At 50.7% G+C, this 23875-nt stretch overlaps 1 protein-coding gene across 1 annotated transcript in view; it reads right to left on the reverse strand.

The window, feature by feature from the left end:
- Positions 1 to 7317: 7317 nt before the first annotated feature.
- Positions 7318 to 23875, reverse strand: part of LOC140721723 (NACHT, LRR and PYD domains-containing protein 3-like) — a 58307-nt gene continuing 41749 nt past the window's right edge. Inside the window, exons 8-11 of the mRNA XM_073036512.1 lie at positions 13029 to 13115; positions 8211 to 8381; positions 7888 to 8055; positions 7318 to 7729 (exon numbers count right to left, since the gene is read on the reverse strand). Coding sequence (XP_072892613.1) covers positions 7621 to 7729; positions 7888 to 8055; positions 8211 to 8381; positions 13029 to 13115 — 535 coding nt within the window. The 3' untranslated portion in view covers positions 7318 to 7620. The remainder of the gene's footprint in view (positions 7730 to 7887; positions 8056 to 8210; positions 8382 to 13028; positions 13116 to 23875) is intronic.

Genomic DNA, 23875 nt, shown 5'->3' on the forward strand with positions numbered 1-23875 from the left:
GATAGGGTGGGGAGAGGGGGAGGATAGAGGAGGATAGGGTGGAGAGGGGTGGAGAGTGGATCATGGGGTGGAGAGAGGAGGATAGGGTGGAGGCGGTGGAGAGAGGATGATGGGGGTGGGGAGAGGAGGATAGGGTGGAGAGGGGTGGAGAGAGGAGGATAGGGTGGGGAGAGGGGAGGAGGATAGGGTGGAGAGGGGGTGGAGGGAGGATAGGGCGTGGAGAGGGGTGGAGAGAGGAGGATAAAGTGGAGAGGGGTGGAGAGTGGAGGATAGGGTGGGAAGAGGGGTGGAGTGGGGGTGGAGAGAGGAGGATAGGGTGGAGAGGGGTGGAGAGTGGAGGATAGGGTGGAGAGCGGTGGAGAGAGGAGGATAGGGTGGGAAGAGGGGTGGAGTGGGGTGGAAAGAGGAGGATAGGGTGGGAAGAGGGTGGAGTGGGGTGGAGAGAGGAGGATAGGGTGGAGAGGGGTGGAGAGAGGAGGATAGGTTGGGGAGAGGAGGATCGGGTACAGAGGGGTAGAGAGAGGAGGATAGGGTGGAGAGTGGTGGAGAGAGGAGGATAGGGTGGAGAGAGGATGATGGGGTGGGGAGAGAAGGATAGGGTGGAGAGGGGTGGAGAGAGGACGATAGGGTAGGAAGAGGGGTGGAGAAAGGAGGGTATGGTGGAGAGGGTGGAGAGAGGATGATGGGGTGGGGAGAGGATAGGGTGGAGAGGGGTGAAGAGAGGATGATGGGGTGGGGAGGAGGAGGGAGGGTGGAGTAGGGAGAGAGGGATGGGATGGGGAGGGGATGAAGGGATTGGGAGAGAAGGGTAGGGAGGAGAGGCGGCTCGGAGGAGAGAGGTAGGAGGAGGATAGGGTGAGCGAGGGTGGAGAGAGGTGGTTGACTGTGTGCCGTGGGTATGCTCGCGGCACGGTGGCAGGAGTGAGGCTCGGCTGGCAAGGGTGGAAGGGTGCTGGCTGGCGGCACGGGATTGGCTCGCGGCGGCAACTTAGTGTCTCGCGTCGGCACGGTGGGTGGGCTGCGAGGAGGAGGCTCGGCGTGGAAGAGGCCCTGGAGCGCTCGGCGACGGTATTCCTCTGTAATTCTCCCTTCGGCACGTGATTCGCTGTGATTGAGAGGGTGGAGCGGGAGGCTCGGCTGCATTGTAGTTTGGTTCTCTACTGAGAGGATAGGATGGCAGAGGAGGCCGCGGCGCCACTTAGGAGTCGAGTGGAGCTCGGCGGCTCGAGAGCGGCTCGCTCTGTATTTCGCCTCGCATGCGCTGCCGGCGGTGCCCTCTCGCGGGTCTCCTCTCCTCTCACCCCTACTCTTATCTTCCCTCCCCTCCTCGATCTGCCCCCTCCCTCTCCCCCCCCCCTGCCGAACCTGGTGGTGACTCCACGCCAACCAGCCCGCACCGCCAGACCTCGCCTCCATCTTCTCCGGCAAGCCGGCGCCCACTCCTGCCTTTGACGGGCCCCAGTGACGACACGTCCCCCTATTCCACGGGACAGCCTGAAGGATTCGGACCGAACGATCTGAGGCTCAGCCCGGAAGAAAAGTCAAAGCAGGACTTTCGAGACTGAGGAGTGGAGGGGAGGGTAACGGTGCTAGCCTCTTCCCGTAGTCACATTCCTCCCCCGTGGGAACCCCCCCCAGTTCCATCTCCCCTTGTTGCGAGCCGCCCTCTCCCACCCTCGGCTCTCGTCACTCCTGAAACACTCCGTTCTCTGTCCCCTCTATCACCGCCCATCTCACCCTGGCTGGCGGCCATTTTGTGATGGTTACCATTGACAACCGCTCTCCCCGCATCATAGAATGGGGGCAAACCCTTTTCCTCACCTTCCACTCACTTCCCTCCCTGTTTATTCAATCTCAACCTCCTCATCCCTCCTCTCCTTCCCCTCGGTGCCCGCTCTCACATCTCTCCATTTAACCTTCTGCCGACTGCCATTGTGTGACAGTCAGACCCTCCTTCCCACTCCCTCACACTCACCATCTTGTCACCCTCCTTCCCATCCCATCACTCGCAAACCCCTTCCCTCCCTCCCCTCGCTCTCCTCTCCCCCCGCCATCTCGACGCTCTGCATCGTATGCTGGTTGGGGCTGCCATGTTGCGATGCCAATCTTCACCTCTCCTCATCGCCCTCTTTCTCTCTCTCTGTTACCCAGTGAGTCACTCCCGTACTCACCCCGTCACTCCTGACACCCTTTCCCCTCTCTGGCCCCTTACCCTTTCTCCCGCCATCCACCACATTTTGGTGAACATTTTCTGATGGGAAATTTCGCCTCCCCCAACCAATCCCTTCTCCCCCGTCCGTTGAGTGAGTCGCTCCCCTCTCCCTCGTTGAGACAATGAACTCCGCGACCCATCAGCCCTGACCGCGTCACCGACCCCCACTCCCCCTTTCTCCTTAACACGCCCCACTTTTTTGCTGCTCGTCTTATTTGTGAAGGAAATGTCACCACCCATTCATACCCCACTATTGAAAACGTCACTCCCCCACACCCCACATCCTGTCCAATCAGACCACTCCCTCCCGTCCCATCACTTCCCCTCGCTCCCCGTCCCATCACTTCCGCTCCCTTCCAGTCGTTTCACTCCTCCTCACCCCGTCGTTGTCTTCTCCATGTCGGCCTCCAGTTTGTGACAGGAACATTCGCCCCTCCCCTTTCCGTCCCCTATTGAGTCAGTGACTTCGCCGCGCTCACCATCTCCTCAGTCCACTCCTCGTCCCGTCACTCCTCTTCCTTCCCAAACCCCTCACCCTCCCTCCCCAAAACCCTCATGTATATGTGTATGTGTGAATATCTGAGATATATACATTAGTTTATTCAATGACAACATTATTAGAATTAGAACATATATACAATATGGAAGACGATATAAAACACAAATTAAAATACTGTTATTACAAACAATAACACACTCGATCCCGGGATTGTATCCCTGGGCACCGCATGTTCCTTCGCCATCGATTCTGTGTGTGACAGTGGCCATTGTAAGTCAGTGTTTCACTCCATCCCTGGCGGCCACATTAATCAAGGATTCGCACATTTTCAAAATCAGCGCGTCCCTCCCTCTCTCGTGCTCACTTCTACCAAAGCCGTCACTCCCTCCCCAGCGGCCATTTCCAGTGAAGCGTCGGACATCCCACCTCTCCCGGATATTGATAGCGGCTCCCTGACGCCCGCGAATTATATACAAGATCACGCAAATCGGTTTTTTTTTTGAGAACGAGAGAGAGAGAGAATTGAATACTCTGCCATGGCAGAGTAAAAAAATATAAAACGTACTTCACTCCAGACTACACTAAAGTGTACCCCTGCCTAATAGGGGTCAGGAATACTGACGGTGTTGCTCGCTGCACTGTCTGCAACATTGTGTTTTCTATTGCCCATGGAGGGGTTAAATCACTGTTGAGGTGAGTTTTAACGGGTGTCATTCGTTCATTAGCATAGCTAACGTTATTTAAACTAGCTGGCTGGCCGCTAAGGAGCTACTCTATTGCAGACATCCCACCTCTCCCGGGAGTTCCGGGAGCCTCCACAAATTGATGGTGTCTGCTTCCCTGAAATGAAATTTTGCAGGGTGGAATTAATTGAGTGATGAATGGTGCAGACGGAGCTTCACTCTGTGTTTGGCATTGCAAATGTGTGATGGGGCGGTGTGGAGGGAGATTCACTCTGTGTCTGACCCCGGGAGTGTGTGATGGGACAGTGTGGAGAGAGATTCACTCTGTGTCTGACCCCGGGTGTGTGTGATGGGACCGTGTGGAGGGAGATACACTCTGTGTCTGACCCCGGGAGTGTGTGATGGGACGGTGTGGAGGGAGATTCACTCTGTGTCTGACCCCGGGAGTGTGGGATGGGACCGTGTGGAGAGAGATTCACTCTGTGTCTGACCCCAGCAGTGTGTGATGGGACGGTGTGGAGGGAGATTCACTCTGTACCTGACCCCGGGAGTGTGTGATGGGACGGTGAGGAGGGAAATTCACTCTGTGTCTGACCCCGTGAGAGTGTGTGATGGGACGGTGTGGAGGGAGATTCACTCTGTGTCTGACCCCGGGAGTGTGTGATGGGACGGTGTGGAGGGAAATTCACTCTGTGTCTGACCCCGGGAGTGTGTGATGGGACGGTGTGGACGGAGATTCACTCTGTACCTGACCCCGGGAGTGTGTGATGGGACGGTGAGGAGGGAAATTCACTCTGTGTCTGACCCCGTGAGAGTGTGTGATGGGACGGTGTGGAGGGAGATTCACTCTGTGTCTGATCCCGGGAGAGTGTGATGGGACAGTGTTGAGGGAAATTCACTCTGTGTCTGACCCGGGGTGTGTGTGATGGGACAGTGAGGCAGGAGCTACACTCTGTGTCTGACCCCGGGAGAGTGCGATGGGACCGTGTGGAGGGAGATACACTCTGTGTCTGACCCCGGGAGTGTGTGATGGGACGGTATGGAGGTAGATTCACTCTGTGTCTGATCCCGGGAGAGTGTGATGGGACAGTGTGGAGGGAGATTCACTCTGTTTCTGACCCCGGGAGTGTGTGATGGGACGATGTGGAGGGCGATTCACTCTGTGTCTTCCCGTTGAGTCAGTGACTTCGCCACGCTCACCGTCTCATCAGTCCACTCCTCGTCCCATCACTCCTCTTCCTCCCAAACCCCTCTCTTCCTCCCAAACCCCTCACCCTCCTCCCCAAAACCCACATGTAAATGTGTATGTGCGAATATCTGAGATATATACATTAGTTTAATAAATGACAACATTATTAGAATTAAAACATATATACAATACCCAAGACTATATAAAACACAAATTAAAATGCTGTTATTACAATCAATAACACACTCGATACTGGGATTGTATCCATGGGCACCGCATGTTCCTTCGGCATAGATACTGTGAGCGTCAGAGGGCCATTGTTAAGTCAGTGTCTCACTCCATCCCTGGCGGCCACATTAACCAAGAATTCGCACATTTTAAATCAGCGCGTCCCTCCCTCTCTTGTGCTCACTTCTACCAAAGCAGTCACTCCCTCCCCAGCGGCCATTTCCAGTGAAGCGTCGGACATCCCACCTCTCCCGGTTATTGATAGCGGCTCCCTGACGCCCGCGAATTATATACAAGATCCCGCAAATCGGTTTTTTTTTAGAACGAGAGAGGGAGAGAATTGAATACTCTGCCATGGCAGAGTAAAAAAATATAAAACGTACTTCACTCCAGACTACACTAAAGTGTTCCCCTGCCTAATAGGGGTCAGGAATATTGACGGTGTTGCTCTCTGCACTGTTTGCAACAGTGACTTTTCTATTGCCCATGGGGGGGCGGGTTAAATCACTGTTGAGGTGAGTTTAACGGGTGTCATTCGTTCATTAGCATAGCTAACGTTATTTAAACTAGCTGGCTGGCCGCTAAGGAGCTACTCTATTGCAGACATCCCACCTCTCCCGGGAGTTCCGGAGTCTCCCGCAAATTGATGGTGTCTGCTTCCCTGAAATGAGATTTTGCAGGGTGGAATTAATTTAGTGATGGAATGCATGCAGACGGAGCTTCACTCTGTGTTTGGCATTGCAAATGTGTGATGCGACGGTGTGAGGGGAGATTCACTCTGTGTCTGACCCCGGGAGTGTGTGATGGGACAGTGTGGAGAGAGATTCACTCTGTGTCTGACCCCGGGTGTGTGTGATGGACAGTGAGGCAGGAGCTACACTCTGTGTCTGACCCCGGGAGTGTTGTGATGGGACAGTGTGGAGAGAGATTCACTCTGTGTCTGACCCCGGGTGTGTGTGATGGGACAGTGAGGCAGGAGCTACACTCTGTGTCTGACCCCGGGAGTGTGTGATGGGACAGTGTGCAGGGAGATTCACTCTGTGTCTGAACCTAGGAGTGTGTGATGGGACGGTGTGGAGGGAGATTCACTCTGTTTCTGACACCGGGATTGTGTGATGGGACGGTGTGAGGGCGATTCACTCTGTGTCCTTCCCGTTGAGTCAGTGACTTCGCCACGCTCACCGTCTCATCAGTCCACTCCTCGTCCCATCACTCCTCTTCTTCCCAAACCCCTCACCCCTTCTCCCCAATACCCACATGTATATGTGTATGTGCGAATATCTGAGATATATACATTAGTTTAATAAATGACAACATTATTAGAATTAAAACATATATACAATACCCAAGACTATATAAAACACAAATTAAAATGCTGTTATTACAAACAATAACACACTCGATCCGGGATTGTAATCCATGGGCATCGCATGTTCCTTCGCCATAGATTCTGTGTGTGACAGTGGCCATTGTAAGTCAGAGTCTCACTCCGTCCCTGGCGGCCACATTAACCAAGGATTCGCCCATTTTAAATCAGCGCGTCCCTCCCTCTCTTGTGCTAACTTCTACCAAAGCCGTCACTCCCTCCCCAGCGGCTATTTCAAGTGAAGCGTCGGATATCCCACCTCTCCCGGAAGTTCCGGGATTCTCCCGCATATTGATAGCGGCTCGCTGACGCCCGCGAATTATATACAATATCCCGGAAATCGATTAGGGGGAGGGGGAGGGGGAAGGGGAGGGTTAGAGGGAGCTCCATGGCACAGAAAAAAGAAAAATACAAGAAGTACTTCACTCCAGACTACACTAAAGTGTACCCCTGCCTACTAGAGATCAACAATAATGACAGTGTTGCTCGCTTGCACTGTTTGCAACTGTGACTTTTCTATTGCCCATGGTGGGTTAAATCACTATTGAGGTGAGTTTAACGGGGTGTCATCGTTCATCAGCATAGCTAAGCTATTTAAACTAGCTGGCTGGCTGCGAAGGAGCTACTCTACTGCAGACATCCCGCCTCTCCCGGGAGTTCCGGGAGTCTCCCGCAAATTGATGGTGCCTGCTTCCCTGAAATGAGATTTGCAGGGTGGAATTAATTGAGTGATGGAATGTGCAGACGGAGCTTCACTGTGTGTTTGGCATTGCAAATGTGTGATGGGACGGTGTGGAGAGAAATTCACTCTGTGTCTGACCCCGGGAGTGTGGGATGGGACGGTGGGGAGGGAAATTCACTCTTGTCTGGTCCCGGGTGTGAGTAAATTAAACAATGTGTGAGCTGCTGAATGTGCGGGAATAAATAAACTGCTCCTGACTCACTCACAGTCACACACAATTAACTGACCGGCAACAACGAGTGACAGTCTGAATAATCAGTCCCGTTTCTCACCGTCACTCTGCATCGGGGAACCGATGATTATAAAATCACACTTCAGGGGCCGTGTCCGGGATCGCTGCAGATCCAGGGTCACTGCCGAGGGACTTGTCCCATTTAACATCATCATATCGGCAGGCTGCCGAATGCACCGTCCTCAGCAAAGGGAGCAAATGATCCTCTCCCGGGATCATCCCCCCCCGGACACCGGTGTCCCAGACTGAGCCCCGGACCCCCGGGCTCTTCCTGTCTGAGTAATTCCCCGGGGTGTCACGTGGGAGTCTCGTATACGCACATCCGGCGGAAGCTGCCCTGCCGGACAACAGGCGGAAACACGTCACTGCGGGACCGCGCGCGACGCACACAGCGCGGGGCCCGAGCCGGTTCCGTTAAAACCTTTGGGAATCAGCCCCGGCGCGCGGTCATTAAAGGTAAGGGCGGGAGTTAAAGGGGAGGGCGGGGATGTTCACAGATCACTCTCAGTCCGGGTCTGACTCCCTGCAGAGATCTCACTTCCTTCTCCCCAGTCTCACTGAACCGATTCCTCCACAGCCTGAAACAGATGGAGAATAAAGATGAAATAAACAGATTACACAACAGTGTCAGTAACAGGGGACCGGGGTTAATGTTCAACAACACTCACAGACAAATATCACCAGAAAACCCGCGGATCCGCTGATATTTTATCACATTGAACATCAACACACTCACCGGATCAGCTCCAGACTCGGGAGGGTCAGTATGAGGCGGCGGAGAGCGGGGATAGATCGGTCTGTCAGAGAGTTGAATACCAGGTGCAGCCCCGTCAGTGATGGGTTTGTACTGAGAGTGGAGGCGAGATCCTCGGCACCAGAATCTCTGAGACCGACATTGTTCAGCCTGGAGATGAGAGAGAGTGAGGGTGAAGGACACAGAGAGACAGGAGACGGTACAAATCCCCAGTGTTTATCAGTAACACAATTACTGATCACATTAATGTTCAGTGTCAGACACCCAGTGACTGTAAACACAATCTCCCACAGTCTGGTACTTACCACAGTGTCTGTATTTTACACTCCGGGTTCCCCAGAGCCGCAGACACCAGTTTCACTCCTGAATCTCCCAGTTTATTACCACTCAGGTTCAGCTCCGTCAGTGATGGGTTTGTACTGAGAGCGGAGGCGAGATCCTCGGCACCAGAAACTGTGAGACCGACATCCCACAGCCTAGAGATGAAAGAGAGTGAGGGTGAAGGACACAGAGAGACAGGAGACGGTACAAATCCCCAGTGTTTATCAGTAACACAATTACTGATTTTTTTCTTCAGCACTACTGCGCAAGTTGGCCAGTGAGAACAGAGAGAAGAGTTTAAGAGGAAGACAGATTTACAGAGCGAGCATCAGAGGAGCGGGAGACAGAGTAGGAAGGCTTTGGCTCAACGGGGCTTCGGCGATAAAGGGTCGAGGCGAGGTAGGTTATCTGTTTACAATACAGATAGAGAGTATGTGTGTGAGGCTGGGTTTCTGTGCTCGGTGTCAGATGTGGGAGATCCTGGAGATTCCCAGCCTCCTGGATGGCAACATCTGCACCCGGTGTGTCGAGCTGCATCTCCTTAGGGACCGAGTTAGGGAACTGGAGATACAGCTCGATGACCTTTGTCTGGTCAGGGAGTGCGAGGAGGTGATAGAGAGGAGTTACAGGCAGGTGGTCACACCGGGGCCACGGGAGACTGAAGAAGTGGGTCACAGTCAGGAGAGGGAAGGGCAAGAAGCAGGTACTAGAGAGTACCCCCTGTGGCTGTACCCCTTGACAATAAATACTCCTGTTCGAGTACTGCCGGAGGGGGGTGGCCTATGGGTTGGGGAGCATCAGTGTCAGTGCCTCTGGCACAGAGTCTGGCCCTGTGGCTCAGGAGGGCAGGAAAAGGAAGAGGAAGGCAGCAGAGATAGGGGACTATAGTCAGGGGGTCAGACAGATGATTCTGTGGTGGCAGGAAGGAAACTCAGATGGTAGTTTGCCTCATAGGTGCCAGGGTATGGGATGTTTCTGATCACGTCCAAGATATCCTGCGGTGAGAGGGAGAACAGCCAGAGGTCGTGGTACATATTGGTACCAATGACATCGGTAGGAATAGGGAAGAGGTCCTGAAAGTAGACTACATGGAGTTAGGAAGGAAGTTGAGAAGCAGGACCTCAGAGGTAGTGATCTTGGAATTACTGCCTGTGTCACGTGACAGTGAGAATAGGATTAGGATGAGGTGGAGGATAAACGCATTGACTGAGGGATTGGAGCAGGAGGCAGGGATTCAGATTTCTGGATCATTGGGACCTCTTTTGGAGCAGGTGTGACCTGTACAAAAACGATGGGCGGCACTTGAATCCCTGGAGGACCAATATCCTGGCAGGAAGGTTTGCTAAGGCTACTGGGGAGAGTTTAAACAAGAATTGCTGGGGGGAGGGAACCAAATTGATGTGATGGAGGAGAGGGAGGTTGGCTCACAAATAGAGAGAATTTGGAGACAGTGTGAAAGGGAGGATACGCGGGTGATAGAGAAGGAGGCACTCAGTCCGATGGTTTGAGATGTGTCTATTTTAATGCAAGGAGTATGATGAATAAAACGGATGAGCTTAGAGCGTGGATCAGCTCTCGGAGATATGATGTGGTGGCCATTACAGAGACTAGGATGGTGCAGGGGCAGGAATGGCTACTTCACGTGCCAGGATTTAATTGTTTCAGAAAGGACAGGGAGGGAGGCAAAAGAGGTGGGGACGTGGCACTGTTGATCAGAGATAGTGTCACGGCTACAGAAAAGGAGGACACTACGGCATCTCTGGGTGGAAGTTAGGAACAGGAAGGGGTCAATAACACTACTGGGTGTTTTTATATAGACCACCCAACAGTAACAGGGACATCGAGGAGCAGATAGGGAGACAGATTCTGGAAAGGAGTTTTAATAACAGGGTTGTTGAGGTGTGAGATTTTAATTTCCCAAATATTGATTGGTATCGCCCTAGAGTGAGGGGTTTAGATGGAGTGGAGTTTGTTAGGTGTGTTCAGGAAGGTTTTCTGACACAATATGTAGATAAGCCTACAAGAGGAGAGGTTGTACTTGATCTGCTATTGGGAAATGAACCTGGTCAGGTGTCAGGTCTCTCAGTGGGGAGAGCATTTTGGAGATAGTGATCACAATTTTGTCTCTTTTACCACACCTTTAGAGAGGTATGGGTCAGTTAAGTTAGGGAAACCTTTAATTGGAGTAAGGGGAACTATGGGGCTATCAGGTTGGAACTTGTAAGCATGAATTGGAAACAGATGTTGTCAGAGAATAGTACCGAAGCAATGTAGAAAATGTTCAAGGGATATTTACATGGGGTTCTGAAAAGGTGCGTTCCAATGAGACATGGAAAGGATGGTAGGGGACAAGATCTATGATGTACAAAGGCTGTTGTAAATCTAGTCAAGAAGAAAAGAAGAGCTTACAAAAGGTTCAAAAACGAGGTAGTGATATGAATCTGGAAGCTTATAAGGCTAGCAGGAAGGAGATTAAGAATGAAATCAGGAGAGCTGGAAGGGGCCATGAGAAGGCCTTGGCGGACAGGATTAAGGAAAACCCTAAAGCATTCTGCAAGTACGTGAAGAGCAAGAGGATAAGACGTGACAGAATAGGACGAATCAAGTGTGACAATGGAAAAGAGCGTATTGAACCGGAGGAAATAGCGGAGATATTTAATGAACCATTTGCTTCAGTATTCATGACGGAAAAGGATCTTGGCAATTGTAGGGATGACTTGCAGTGGACTGAAAAGCTTGAGAATGTAGATATTAAGAAATATGTGGTGGAGCTTTTGGAAAGCATCAAGTTGGATAAGTCACCGCGACCAGAAAAGGTGTACACCAGGCGACTGTTGGAAGCAAGGGAAGAGATTGCTGAGCCTCTGGCGATGATCTTTGCATCATCAATGAGGACATGAGAGTTTCCGGAGGATTGGAGGGTTGCGTATCTCGTTCACTTATTCAAGAAAGGGAGTAGGGTTAGTCCAGGAAATTATAGACCAGTGAGTCTTACTTCAGTGGTTGGTAAGTTGCTGGAGAAGATCCTGAGAGGTAGGATTTATGAACATCTGGAGAGGCAAAATATGATTAGGAATAGTCAGCATGGCTTTGTCAAAGGCAGGTTGTACCTTACGAGTCTGAATGCTTTTGTTGAGGATGTGACTAAACACATTGATGAAGGAAGGAAGAAGATGCAGTGTATATTGATTTCAGCAAGGCATTTGATAAGGTACACCATGCAAGACTTATAGAGAAAGTAAGGAGGCATGGGATCCAAGGGGACATTGCTTTGTGGATCCAGAACTGGCTTGCCCACAGAAGGCAAAGAGTGGTTGTAGATGGGTCATATTCTGCATGGAGGCCGGTGATCAGTGGAGTGCCTCAGGGATCTGTTCTGGGACCCCAAGTCTTTGTGATTTTTATAAATGACCTGGATGAGGAAGTGGAGGGTAGGGTTAGTAAATATGATGATGACACAAAGCTTGGGGGTGTTGTGAATAGTGTGGAGGGCTGTCAGAGTTTACAATGGGACATTGATAGGATGCAAAACTGGGCTGAGAAGTGGCAGAATGGAGTTCAACCCAAATAAGTGTGAAGTAGTTTACTTTGGTAGGTCAAATATGATGGCAGAATATAGTATTAATGGTAAGACTCTTAGCAGTGTGGAGGATCAGAGGGATCTTGGGGTCCGAGTACATAGGACACTCAAAGATGCTATGCAGGTTGACTCTGTAGTTAAAAGGGCGTACAGTGTATTGGCCTTCATCAGTCGTGGGATTGAGTTTAAGAATCGAGAGGTAATGTTTAACAGTTGAGAGATTATGAGGGGGGATAGATCGAGTTGACGTGGATAGACTTTTTCCATTGAGAGTAGGGGAGATTCAAACAAAAGGACATGATTTGAGAGTTAGGGGGCAAAAGTTTAAGGGTAACACGAGGGGGAATTTCTTTACTCAGAGAGTGGTAGCTGTGTGGAGCGAGCTTCCAGTAGAAGTGGTAGAGGCAGGTTGGGTATTGTCATTTAAAGTAAAATTTGATAGGTATATGGACTGGAAAGGAATGGAGGGTTATGGGCTGAGTGCCAGTTAGTGGGACTAGGTGAGAGTAAGCGTTCGGCACCGACTAGGAGGGCTGAGATGGCCTGTTTCCGTGCTGTAATTGTTATATGGTTATATGTTGCAGCTATACAGGACCCTGGTCAGACCCTACTTGGAATACTGTGCTCAATTCTGGTCGCCTCACTATAGGAAGGACGTGGAAACCATAGAAAGGGTGCAGAGAAGATTTACAAGGATGTTGCCTGGATTGTGGTGCATGCCTTATGAGAATAGGTTGAGTGAACTTGGCCTTTTCTCTTGGAGTGACGGAGGATGAGAGGTGATTTGGTAGAGATGTACATGATAATGAGAGGCATTGAACATGTAGATAGTCAGAGGCTTTTTCCCAGGGCTGAACTGGCTAACATGAGAGGGCATAGTTTTAAGGTGCTTGGAAGTAGGTACAGAGGAGATGTCAGGGGTAAGTTTTTTTACACAGAGAGTGGTGAGTGCGTGGAATGGGCTGCTGGCGGCGGTGGTGGAGGCGGAAATGATAGGATCTTTTAACTCCAGGAAGGCTACATGGAGCTTAGAAACATGGAGGGCTATGGGTAAAACCGAGGTAATTCTAAAGTAGAAACATGTTCGGCACAGCGTTGTGGGCCGAAGGGTCTATATTGTGCTGTAGATTTTCTATGTTTCTTTGTTTCTACTGATCACATTAATGTTCAGTGTCAGACACCCAGTGACTGTAAACACAATCTCCCACAGTCTGGTACTTACCACAGTTGCTGTATTTTACACTCCGGGTTCCTCAGAGCTGCAGACACCAGTTTCACTCCTGAATCTCCCAGGTCATTCTGCCCAAGTCTAAACACAAAGAGACAGATTGATGAACAAAGTGATTCAAACCGTGGGTCTGGGGGAATTTCTCTCACTTGGATATTTCAGGAAACATTAAACGCTTCAGTAAATCACTGATCGGAGTTCCCATCACTATCAATGTCCCTCACTGACCAGCTCCAGCGTATTCACCAAATGTCGGTAATTTAGTCTGTCGGTGTGACTCTGTAAACTCCACATATTCTGTCCCATTCCCTGATGGCTAAACAAAATGTTCCTGACAGAAAAGCAGAAATGTCAATGGGACACAGTGAAATAGACCCACCCGAGCTAAAGGGATGGGGAAGAGAGATCCCACAAGAAGAGTGGGGGATGGGAACAGAGGCCCCACACGAGAAAGGGTGATGGTGAATAGAGATCCCACATGAGGAAGGGGGATGGGGGGAGAGAGATCCTGCAGGAGGAAGGGGAATGGGGGAGAGGGATCCCATAGGATGAAGGGGGATGGGGCCGAGAGATCCCACAGAGGAAGGGAGATGGGGAAGAGAGATCCCACAGGAGGAAGGGGGATGGGGAAGAGAGATCCCACAGGAGGGGGGATGTGGTAGAGAGATCCCACACGTGGAAGGGGGAAGGGGAAGTGATAGATCCCTGAAGAGGAAGGAAGATGTGGAAGGGAGACCCACAAGAAGGGTGGGGTATGACAACAGAAGCCCCACAGATGAAAGGTGGATGGGGAATAGAGATCCCACAGGAGGAAGGGGGATGGGGAAGGGAGATCCCACAGGTGGAAGGGGGTCGGGGAAGAGAGGTCCCACAGGAGGAGGGGGGATGGGGAAGTGAGATCCCACAGGAGGAAGGGGGACGGGGAAGAGAGATCCCACAGGAGGAAGGGGGATGGGGAAGTGAGATCCCACAGGAGGAAGGGGGATGGGGAAGAGAGATCCCACAGGAGGAAGGGGGACGGGGAAGGGACATCCCACAGGAGGAAGGGGGACGTGGAAGGGACATTGCACAGGAGTAAGGTCGAAGAGGAAGGGAGATCTCACAGGTAGATTGCTACCCATGCCCCGTGGTAGTGAGGCTAGAAATAGGAAGATAATGCAGCTAAATACGTGGCTGAGGGGATGGTGCATGAGGGTGGGGTTCATGTTTCTCGACAATTGGGCTTTCTTCCAGAAGAGGTGCGGCCAGTTCGAATTGGACAGTTTGCACCTGAACTGGAGGGGACTAACATCCTTGCCAGTAGGTTAGGAAAGTTCTGCTCAGGGGTTTTTAAACCAGATTGTAAGCGGAGGGTGCAGTGTGTTAGAGCTGATAGTGATGTGGAGGAGGATACGGGTCATGTGAGGACTGCTTGTATAGACAGATATCAAATGTTTGTACGTAATAGAAATGTTCTCAGGTACATCTATTTCCATACGAGGAGTATTGTAGGTAAGGCAGATGAGTTTAGGTCGTGGATTGGAACATGATCATATCGACATCATTGCTATCAGTAAGACTTGGTTGCAGGAGGGGCAGGACTAATAACTATATAAACATATAACAATTACAGCACGGAAACAGGCCATTTCGGCCCTTCTAGTCCGTGCCGAATGCTTACACTCACCTAGTCCCACTGACCCGTACTCAGCCCATAACCCTCCATTCCTTTCCTGTCCATATACCTATCCAATTTTACTTTAAATGACAATACTGAACCTGCCTCTACCACTTCTACTGGAAGCTCGCTCCACACAGCGACCACTCTCTGAGTAAAGAAATTACCCGTTATATTACCCTTAAATGTTTGCCCCCTAACTCTCAACTGATGTCCTCTTGTTTGAATCTCCACTATTCTCAATGGAAAAAGCCTATCCACATCAACTCTATCTATCTCCCTCATAAGTTTAAATACCTCTATCGTCCCCCCTCAACCTTCTATGCTCCAAAGAATAAAGACCTAACTTGTTCAATCTTTCTGTGTAACTTAGGTGCTGAAACCCAGGTAACATTCTAGTAAATCTTCTCTGTACTCTCTCTATTTTATTGACATCTTTCCTATAATTCGGTGACCAGAACTGTACACAATACTCCAAATTTGGCCTTACCAATGCCTTGTAGAATTTTAACATTACATCCCAACTCCTATACTCAATGCTCTGATTTATAAAGGCCAACATACCAAAAGCTTTCTTCACCACCCTATCCACATGTGATTCCACCTTCAGGGAACTATGCACCATTATTCCTAGATCACCCTGTTCTACTGCATTCTTCAATGCCCTACAATTTACCATGTATGTCCTATTTGGATTATTCCTACTAAAATGCAGTACCTCACAGTTATCAGCATTAAACTCCATCTGCCATCATTCAGCCCACTCCTCTAACTGTTCTAAATCTCTCTGCAAACTTTTAAAACCTACTTCATTATCCACAACGCCACCTACCTTAGTATCATCTGCATACTTACCAATCCAATTTACCACCCCATCATCATGATCATTAATGTATATGAGAAACAACATTAGACCCAGTACAGATCCCTGAGGCCCACCACTTGTCACCGGCCTCCAACCTGACAGTTATCCACCACTACTCTCTGGCATCTCCCATCCAGACACTGTTGAATCCATTTTACTGCCTCAGTATTAATACCTAATGATCAAATCTTCCTTATTATCCTTCCATGCGGAACCTTGTCAAAGGCCTTACTCAAGTCCATATAGACAACATCCACTGCTTTACCCTCGTCAACTTTACTCGTAACCTCTTCAAAAAATTCAATAAGGTATGTCAAACATGACCTTTCACGCACAAATCCATGATGACTTTTCCTAATCAGACCCTGTCTATCCAGATAATTATATATACCATCTCTAAGAATACCTTCCATTAATTTACCCACCACTGACGTCAAACTGGCAGGCCTATAATTGCTAGGTTTACTCTGGGAACCCTTTTTAAACAATGGAACCACATGAGCAATACGCCAATCCTCCGGCACCATCCCCGTTTCTAATAACATTTGATATATTTCTGTCAGAGCCCCTGCTATTTTTACACTAACGTCCCTCATGGGCCTAGAGAATATCCTGTCAGGCTCCGGAGATTTATCCACTTTTATATTCCTTAAAAGCGCCAGCTTCATGTTCTGGGTTTCCGTTGTTTCAGACGTGATAGGGGTGAAGGATGAAAGGGGGAGGAGTGGCATTACCAGTCAGGGAGAATATCACAGTTGTGCGTAGACGGGACAGCCCGGAGGGCTCGTCTACACATGCCATATGGGTGGAGCTGAGGAACGGGGAAAGTGCGACCACACGAATAGGGTTGTATTATAGACCGCCCAATAGACAGAGAGAATTGGAGGAGCAAATCTGTAGAGAGATAGCAGACCGATGCAAGAAACAGAAAGTTGTAATCGTAGAGGATTTTAAATTTCCACATATTGACGGGGACTCCCACTCTGAGAAAGGGTTAGATGGCGTGGAGTTTGTCAAATGTGTTCAGGAAAGTTTTCTAAATCAATATATTGAGGTACCAACGAGAGAGGGTGCAGTACCTGATCTCCTATTAGGGAACCAGACAGGTCAGGTGAAAGAAGTATATGTAAGCAAACATTTTGGGTCCAGTGACCATAATGTCATTAGTTTCAGGATAATTATGGATAAGGATAGGACTGGTCCACCAGTTAAGGTTCTGAATTGGAGAAGGGCCAATTTTGTGGAAATGAGAGAGGATCTGGGAAGAGTGGATTGGGATAACTTGTTTTCTGGCAAGGATGTGTTCAGTAAGTGGAACGCCTTCAAGGGTGAAATTTTGAGAGTGCAGAGTTTGCATGTTCCTGCCAGGATTAAAGGCAAAGTTAACAGGCATAGGGAACCTTGGTTTTCAAGGGATATAGGTGATCTGGTTAAGTAGGTGTTTAGCAGGTATAGGCAACAAGGAACAAATGAGGTACTTGAAGAGTATAGAAAATGTAAGGGAATACTAAAGAAGGAAATCAGGAAGACAAAAAGAAGACATGAGGTTGCTTTGGCAGATAATGTGAAGGTAAACCCAAAGGGTTCCTACAAGTATATTGAGAGTAAAAGGATAGTAAAGGACAAAATTGGTCGCCTAGAAGATCAGAGTGGTCGTCTATGTGTGGAGCCTCACGAGATGGGGGAGATCATAAACAGGTTTTTTGCGTCAGTGTTTACACAGGAAACTGGCATAGCGGATATGGAATTAAGGCAAACAAACAGTAGTGTAATGGAACATATAGAGATTAAAGAGGAGGAGCTGCTTGCTGCCTTACAGTGAGTAAAGGTCGATAAATCCCCCAGGCCTGACATGATATCTCCTCGGACCTTGAGAGAGACTAGTGTAGAAATTGCAGGGGCCCTGGCAGAAATATTTAAAATGTCCTCAGCCACAGGTGCGGTGCCGGAGGATTGGAGGGTAGTTCATGTAGTTCCGTTGTTTGAAAAAGGCTCCAAAAGTGCACCAGGTAATTACAGGCCAGTAAGCCTGACATCAGTAGTAGGTAAGTTATCAGAAGGTGTTCTGAGAGATCGGATATACAAGGATTTGGACAGCCAAGGGCTGATTAAAGATAGTCAACATGGCTTTGTATGTGGTAGATCATGTTTAATGAATCTTGTAGTGTTTTTCGAGGAGGTTACCAAGAATGCATATGAAGGAAAGGCTGTGGATGTTGTCTACATTGACTTTTGTAAGGCCTTTGACAAGGTCCCACACATAAAAGGTCAGTTCAGAAGGTTCAGACACTAGGTATCCATGGAGAGGTTGTAAACTGGATTCGAAATTGGCTGAGTCGGAGAAGACAGAGAGTGGTAGCGGATGATTGCTTCTCAGACTGGAGACCTGTGACTAGTGGTGGGTCTCAGGGATCTGTGCTGGGACCATTGTTGTTTGTCGTCTATATCAATGATCTAGATGATAATGTGATAAATTGGATCAGCAGGTTTGCTGATGACACTAAGATGGAGGCGTTGTGGACAGTGAGGAAGGCTTTGAAAGCTTGCAGAGGGATCTGGACCAACTGGAAAAATGGGCCAGAAAATGACAGATGGAATTTAGAACATATGACATATAACCATATAACAATTACAGCACGGAAACAGGCCATCTCGGCCCTTCTAGTCTGTGCCGAATGCTTACTCTCACCTAGTCCCACCTACCTGCACTCAGCCCATAACCCCCCATTCCATTCCTTTCCTGTCCATATTACTATCCAATTTTTTTTAAATGACACAATTGAACCCGCCTCTACCACTTCTACTGGAAGCTCGTTCCACACAGCTACCACTCTCTGAGTAAAGAAGATCTCCCTTGTGATACCCCTAAACTTTTGTCCTTTCACTCTCAACTCATTCCCTCTTGTTCGAATCTCCCCTACTCTGAATGGAAAAAAGACTATCCATGTCAATTCTATCTATCCCCCTCATAATTTTAAATACCTCTATCAAGTCCCCCCTCAACCTTCTACGCTCCAAAGAATAAAGACCTAACTTGTTCATTAGGTGCTGAAACCCAGGTAGTATTCTAGTAAATTTACTTAGTACTCTCTCTGTTTTGTTAACATCTTTCCTATAATTCGGTCACCAGAACTGTACACAATACTCCAAATTTGGCCTTAACAATGCCTTGTACAATTTTAACATTACATCCCAACTCCTATACTCAATGCTCTGATTTATAATGGCCAGTACACCAAAAGCTTTCTTCACCACCCTATCCACATGAGATTCCACCTTCAGGGAACTATGCACCATTATTCTTAGATCACTCTGTTCTGCTGCATTCCTCAATGCCCTACCATTTACCATGTATGTCCTATTTGGATTATTCCTACCAAAATGTATGACCTCACACATATCAACATTAAACACCATCTGCCATCTTTCAGCCCACTCTTCTAACTGGCCTAAATCTTTGAACAACAAGCTTTGAAAACCTTCATTATCCACAACGTCACCTATCTTAGTACTATCTGCATACTTACTAATCCAATTTACCATTCCATCATCCAGATCATTAATGTATATGACAAACAACATTGGACCCAGTACAGATCCCTGAGGCACACCACTAGTCACCACTTTAATGCAGACAAGTGTGAGGTGTTGCATTTTGGAAGGACAAATCAAGGTAGGACATAGACAGTAAATGGTAGGGCACTGAGGAGTGTGGAGGAACAAAGGGATCTGGGAGTTCAGATACATAATTCCCTGAAAGTGGCGTCACAGGTAGACAGGGTTGTAAAGAAGGCTTTTGGCATCCTGGCATTCATAAATCAAAGCACTGAGTATAGGAGTTGGAATATTATGGTGAGGTTGTAAAGGACATTGGTGAGGTCAAATTTGGAGTATTGTGTGCAGCTCTGGTCACTGAACTATAGGAAGGATATCAGTAAGGTTGAAAGAATGCAGAGAAGATTTACTAGGATGTTGCCGGGTCTTCAGGAGTTGAGTTACAGGGAAAGATTGAACAGATTACGACTTTATTCCTTGGAGCGCAGAAGAATGCGGGGGGATTTCAAAGAGGTTGACAAAACTCTGAGGGGTATAGACAGGGTAAATGAGAATAGGCTCTTTCCACATACATTAGGAGAGATAAATTACAGGAGGACTTGGCTTCAGGGTGAAAGGGGAAAGGTTTCGGGGGAAATTCTTCACTGAGAGAGTGGTGAGAGTGTGGAACGAGCTGCCATCCGATGTGGAAAATGTGGACTCACTCTTAAGCTTTAAGAATAAATTGGATAGATACATGGATGGGGGCGGTCTGAAAGGTTATGGACTGGGTACAGGTCACTGGGACAAGCGGAATAAAGTTTCGGCACAGAGCAGAAGGGCCGAATGTCTTGTTTTCTGTGTGCTGGTGTTTTATGATTCTATGAAGGGCTGTGGGGAGGAGAGTTCACTCAGGCGTAAGGGCGAATGGGAAAAGAGCTCCCACAGGAGGAAGGGAAATGGGGAAGAGAGACCCCACAGGAGGATGTGGGAAGGGGAAGAGAGATCCCACAGGAGAAAAGGGGAAGGGGAAAAGCGATCCCACTGGAGGAAGGGGATGGGGAAGAGAGATCCCACAGGAGGAAGGGGGATGGGGAAGAGAGACCACACCGGAGGAAGGGGGATGGGGAATAGAGACCTCACAGGATGAAGGGGGATGGGGAAGAGAGACCCCACAGGAGGAAGGGGATGGGGAAGAGAGATCCCACAGGAGGAAGGGGGACGGGGAAGAGAGACCTCACAGGACGAAGCGGGATGGGGAAGAGAGACCACACAGGAGGAAGGGGGATGGGGAAAAGCGATCCCACCGGAGGAAGGGGGATGGGGAAGAGATATCCCACAGGAGGAAGGGGGATGGGGAAGAGAGATCCCACTAGGAGAAGGGAGATGGGAAAGAGAGATCCCACAGGAGGAAGGGGGATGGGGAAAAGCGATCCCACCAGAGGAAGGGGGATGGGGAAGAGATATCCCACAGGAGGAAGGGGATGGGGAAGAGAGATCTCACAGGAGGAAGGGGGATGGGGAAGAGAGACCACTCAGGAGGAAGGGGGATGGGGAAAAGCGATCCCACCGGAGGAAGGGGGATGGGGAAGAGATATCCCACAGGAGGAAGGGGGATGGGGAAGAGAGATCCCACTAGGAGAAGGGGGATGGGAAAGAGAGATCCCACAGGAGGAAGGGGGATGGGGAAGAGATATCCCACAGGAGGAAGGGGATGGGGAAGAGAGATCTCACAGGAGGAAGGGGGATGGGGAAGAGAGACCACACAGGAGGAAGGGGGATGGGGAAAAGCGATCCCACCGGAGGAAGAGGGATGGGGAAGAGAGACCACACAGGAGGAAGGGGGATGGGGAAAAGTGATCCCACCGGAGGAAGGGGGATGGGGAAGAGATATCCCACAGGAGGAAGGGGGATGGGGAAGAGAGATCCCACTAGGAGAAGGGGGATGGGAAAGAGAGATCCCACAGGAGGAAGGGGGATGGGGAAAAGCGATCCCACCAGAGGAAGGGGGATGGGGAAGAGATATCCCACAGGAGGAAGGGGATGGGGAAAAGCGATCCCACCGGAGGAAGGGGGATGGGGAAGAGATATCCCACAGGAGGAAGGGGATGGGGAAGAGAGACCCCACAGGAGGAAGGGGGATGGGGAAGAGAGACCACACAGGAGGAAGGGGGATGGGGAAAAGCGATCCCACCGGAGGAAGGGGGATGGGGAAGAGAGACCACACAGGAGGAAGGGGGATGGGGAAAAGCGATCCCACAGGAGGAAGGGGGATGGGGAAGAGATATCCCACAGGAGGAAGGGGGATGGGGAAGAGAGATCCCACTAGGAGAAGGGGGATGGGAAAGAGAGATCCCACAGGAGGAAGGGGGATGGGGAAAAGCGATCCCACCAGAGGAAGGGGGATGGGGAAGAGATATCCCACAGGAGGAAGGGGATGGGGAAGAGAGATCTCACAGGAGGAAGGGGGATGGGGAAGAGAGACCTCACAGGACGAAGGGGGATGGGGAAGAGAGACCACAAACGAGGAAGGGGGATGGGGAAAAGCGATCCCACCAGAGGAAGGGGGATGGGGAAGAGAAATCCCACAGGAGGAAGGGGGATGGGGAAGAGAGACACCACAGGAGGAAGGGGGATGGGGAAAAGCGATCCCACCGGAGGAAGGGGGATGGGGAAGAGAGATCCCACAGGAGGAAGGGGGATGGGGTAGAGAGATCCCACAGGAGGAAGGGTGATGGGGAAGAGAGCTCCCACAGGAGGAAGGGGATGGGGAAAAGCGATCCCACCGGAGGAAGGGGGATGGGGAAGAGAGATCTCACAGGAGGAAGGGGGATGGGGAATAGAGAGCCCACAGGAGGAAGGGGGATGGGGAAAAGCGATCCCACCAGAGGAAGGGGGATGGGGAAGAGAGATCCCACAGGAGGAAGGGGGATGGGGAAGAGAGATCCCACAGGAGGAAGGGGGATGGGGAAGAGAGAACCCACGGGAGGAAAGGGGATGTGGAAAAGCGATCCCACCAGAGGAAGGGGGATGGGGAAGAGTGATCCCACGGAGGAAGGGGGATGGGGAAGAGAGATCTCACAGGAGGAAGGGGGATGGGGTAGAGAGATCCCACAGGAGGAAGGGGGATGGGCAAGAGAGACCTCACAGGATGAAGGGGGATGGGGAAGAGAGACCCCACAGGAGGAAGGGGGATGGGGAAAAGTGATCCCACCGCAGGAAGGGGGATGGGGAAGAGAGACCCCACAGGAGGAAGGGGGATGGGGAAGAGAGACCCCACAGGAGGAAGGGGGATGGGGAAAAGCAATCCCACCGGAGGAAGGGGGATGGGGAAGAGAGATCCCACAGGAGGAAGGGGGATGGGGAAGACTGACCCCACAGGAGGAAGGGGGATGGGGAAAAGCGATCCCACTGGAGGAAGGGGGATGGGGAAGAGAGATCTCACAGGAGGAAGAGGGATGGGGAAGAGAGACCCCACCGGAGGAAAGGGGATGGGGAAGAGAGACCCCACAGGAGTAAGGGGCATGGAGAAGAGAGATCTCACAGGAGGGAGATCGGGAAGCGATGTCCCACAGGAGGATCTAGGAAGGGGAAGAGAGAACTCGCAGGGTGAAAGGGGATTTTGAAGAGAGATCCCACAGGAGGAAGGGGGATGGGGAAGAGAGACCCCACAGGAGGAAGATAATGGGGAAAAGCGATCCCACCGGAGGAAGGGGGATGGGGAAGAGAGAATTCACAGGAGGAAGGGGATGGGGAAAAGCGATCCCACCGGAGGAAGGGGGATGGGGAAGAGATATCCCACAGGAGGAAGGGGGATGGGGAAGAGAGACCCCACAGGAGGAAGGGGGATGGGGAAAAGCGATCCCACCGGAGGAAGGGGGATGGGGAAGAGAGATCCCACAGGAGGAAGGGGGATGGGGAAGAGAGACCCCACAGGAGGAAGGGGGATGGGGAAAAGCGATCCCACCGGAGGAAGGGGGATGGGGAAGAGAGATCCCACAGGAGGAAGGGGGATGGGGAAGAGAGATCCCACAGGAGGAAGGGGCATGGGGAAGAGAGATCTCACAGGAGGGAGATCGGGAAGCGATGTCTCACAGGAGGATCTGGGAAGGGGAAGAGAGAACTCGCAGGGTGAAAGGGGATTTTGAAGAGAGATCCCACAGGAGGAAGGGGGATGGGGAAGAGAGACCCCACAGGAGGAAGATAATGGGGAAAAGCGATCCCACCGGAGGAAGGGGGATGGGGAAGAGAGATCTCACAGGAGGAAGGGGATGGGGAAAAGCGATCCCACCGGAGGAAGGGGGATGGGGAAGAGATATCCCACAGGAGGAAGGGGGATGGGGAAGAGAGACCCCACAGGAGGAAGGGGGATGGGGAAAAGCGATCCCACCGGAGGAAGGGGGATGGGGAAGAGAGATCCCACAGGAGGAAGGGGGATGGGGAAGAGAGACCCCACAGGAGGAAGGGGGATGGGGAAAAGCGATCCCACCGGAGGAAGGGGGATGGGGAAGAGAGATCCCACAGGAGGAAGGGGGATGGGGAAGAGAGATCCCACAGGAGGAAGGGGGATGGGGAAGAGAGACCCCACGGGAGGAAAGGGGATGTGGAAAAGCGATCCCACCAGAGGAAGGGGGATGGGGAAGAGTGATCCCACGGAGGAAGTGGGATGGGGAAGAGAGATCCCACAGGAGGAAGGGGGATGGGGAAGAGAGATCCCACAGGAGGAAGGGGGATGGGCAAGAGAGACCTCACAGGATGAAGGGGGATGGGGAAGAGAGACCCCAC

The sequence above is a fragment of the Hemitrygon akajei genome, unplaced genomic scaffold, assembly GCF_048418815.1.
Source record: "Hemitrygon akajei unplaced genomic scaffold, sHemAka1.3 Scf000060, whole genome shotgun sequence".
In the NCBI taxonomy this organism is placed as follows: domain Eukaryota; kingdom Metazoa; phylum Chordata; class Chondrichthyes; order Myliobatiformes; family Dasyatidae; genus Hemitrygon; species Hemitrygon akajei.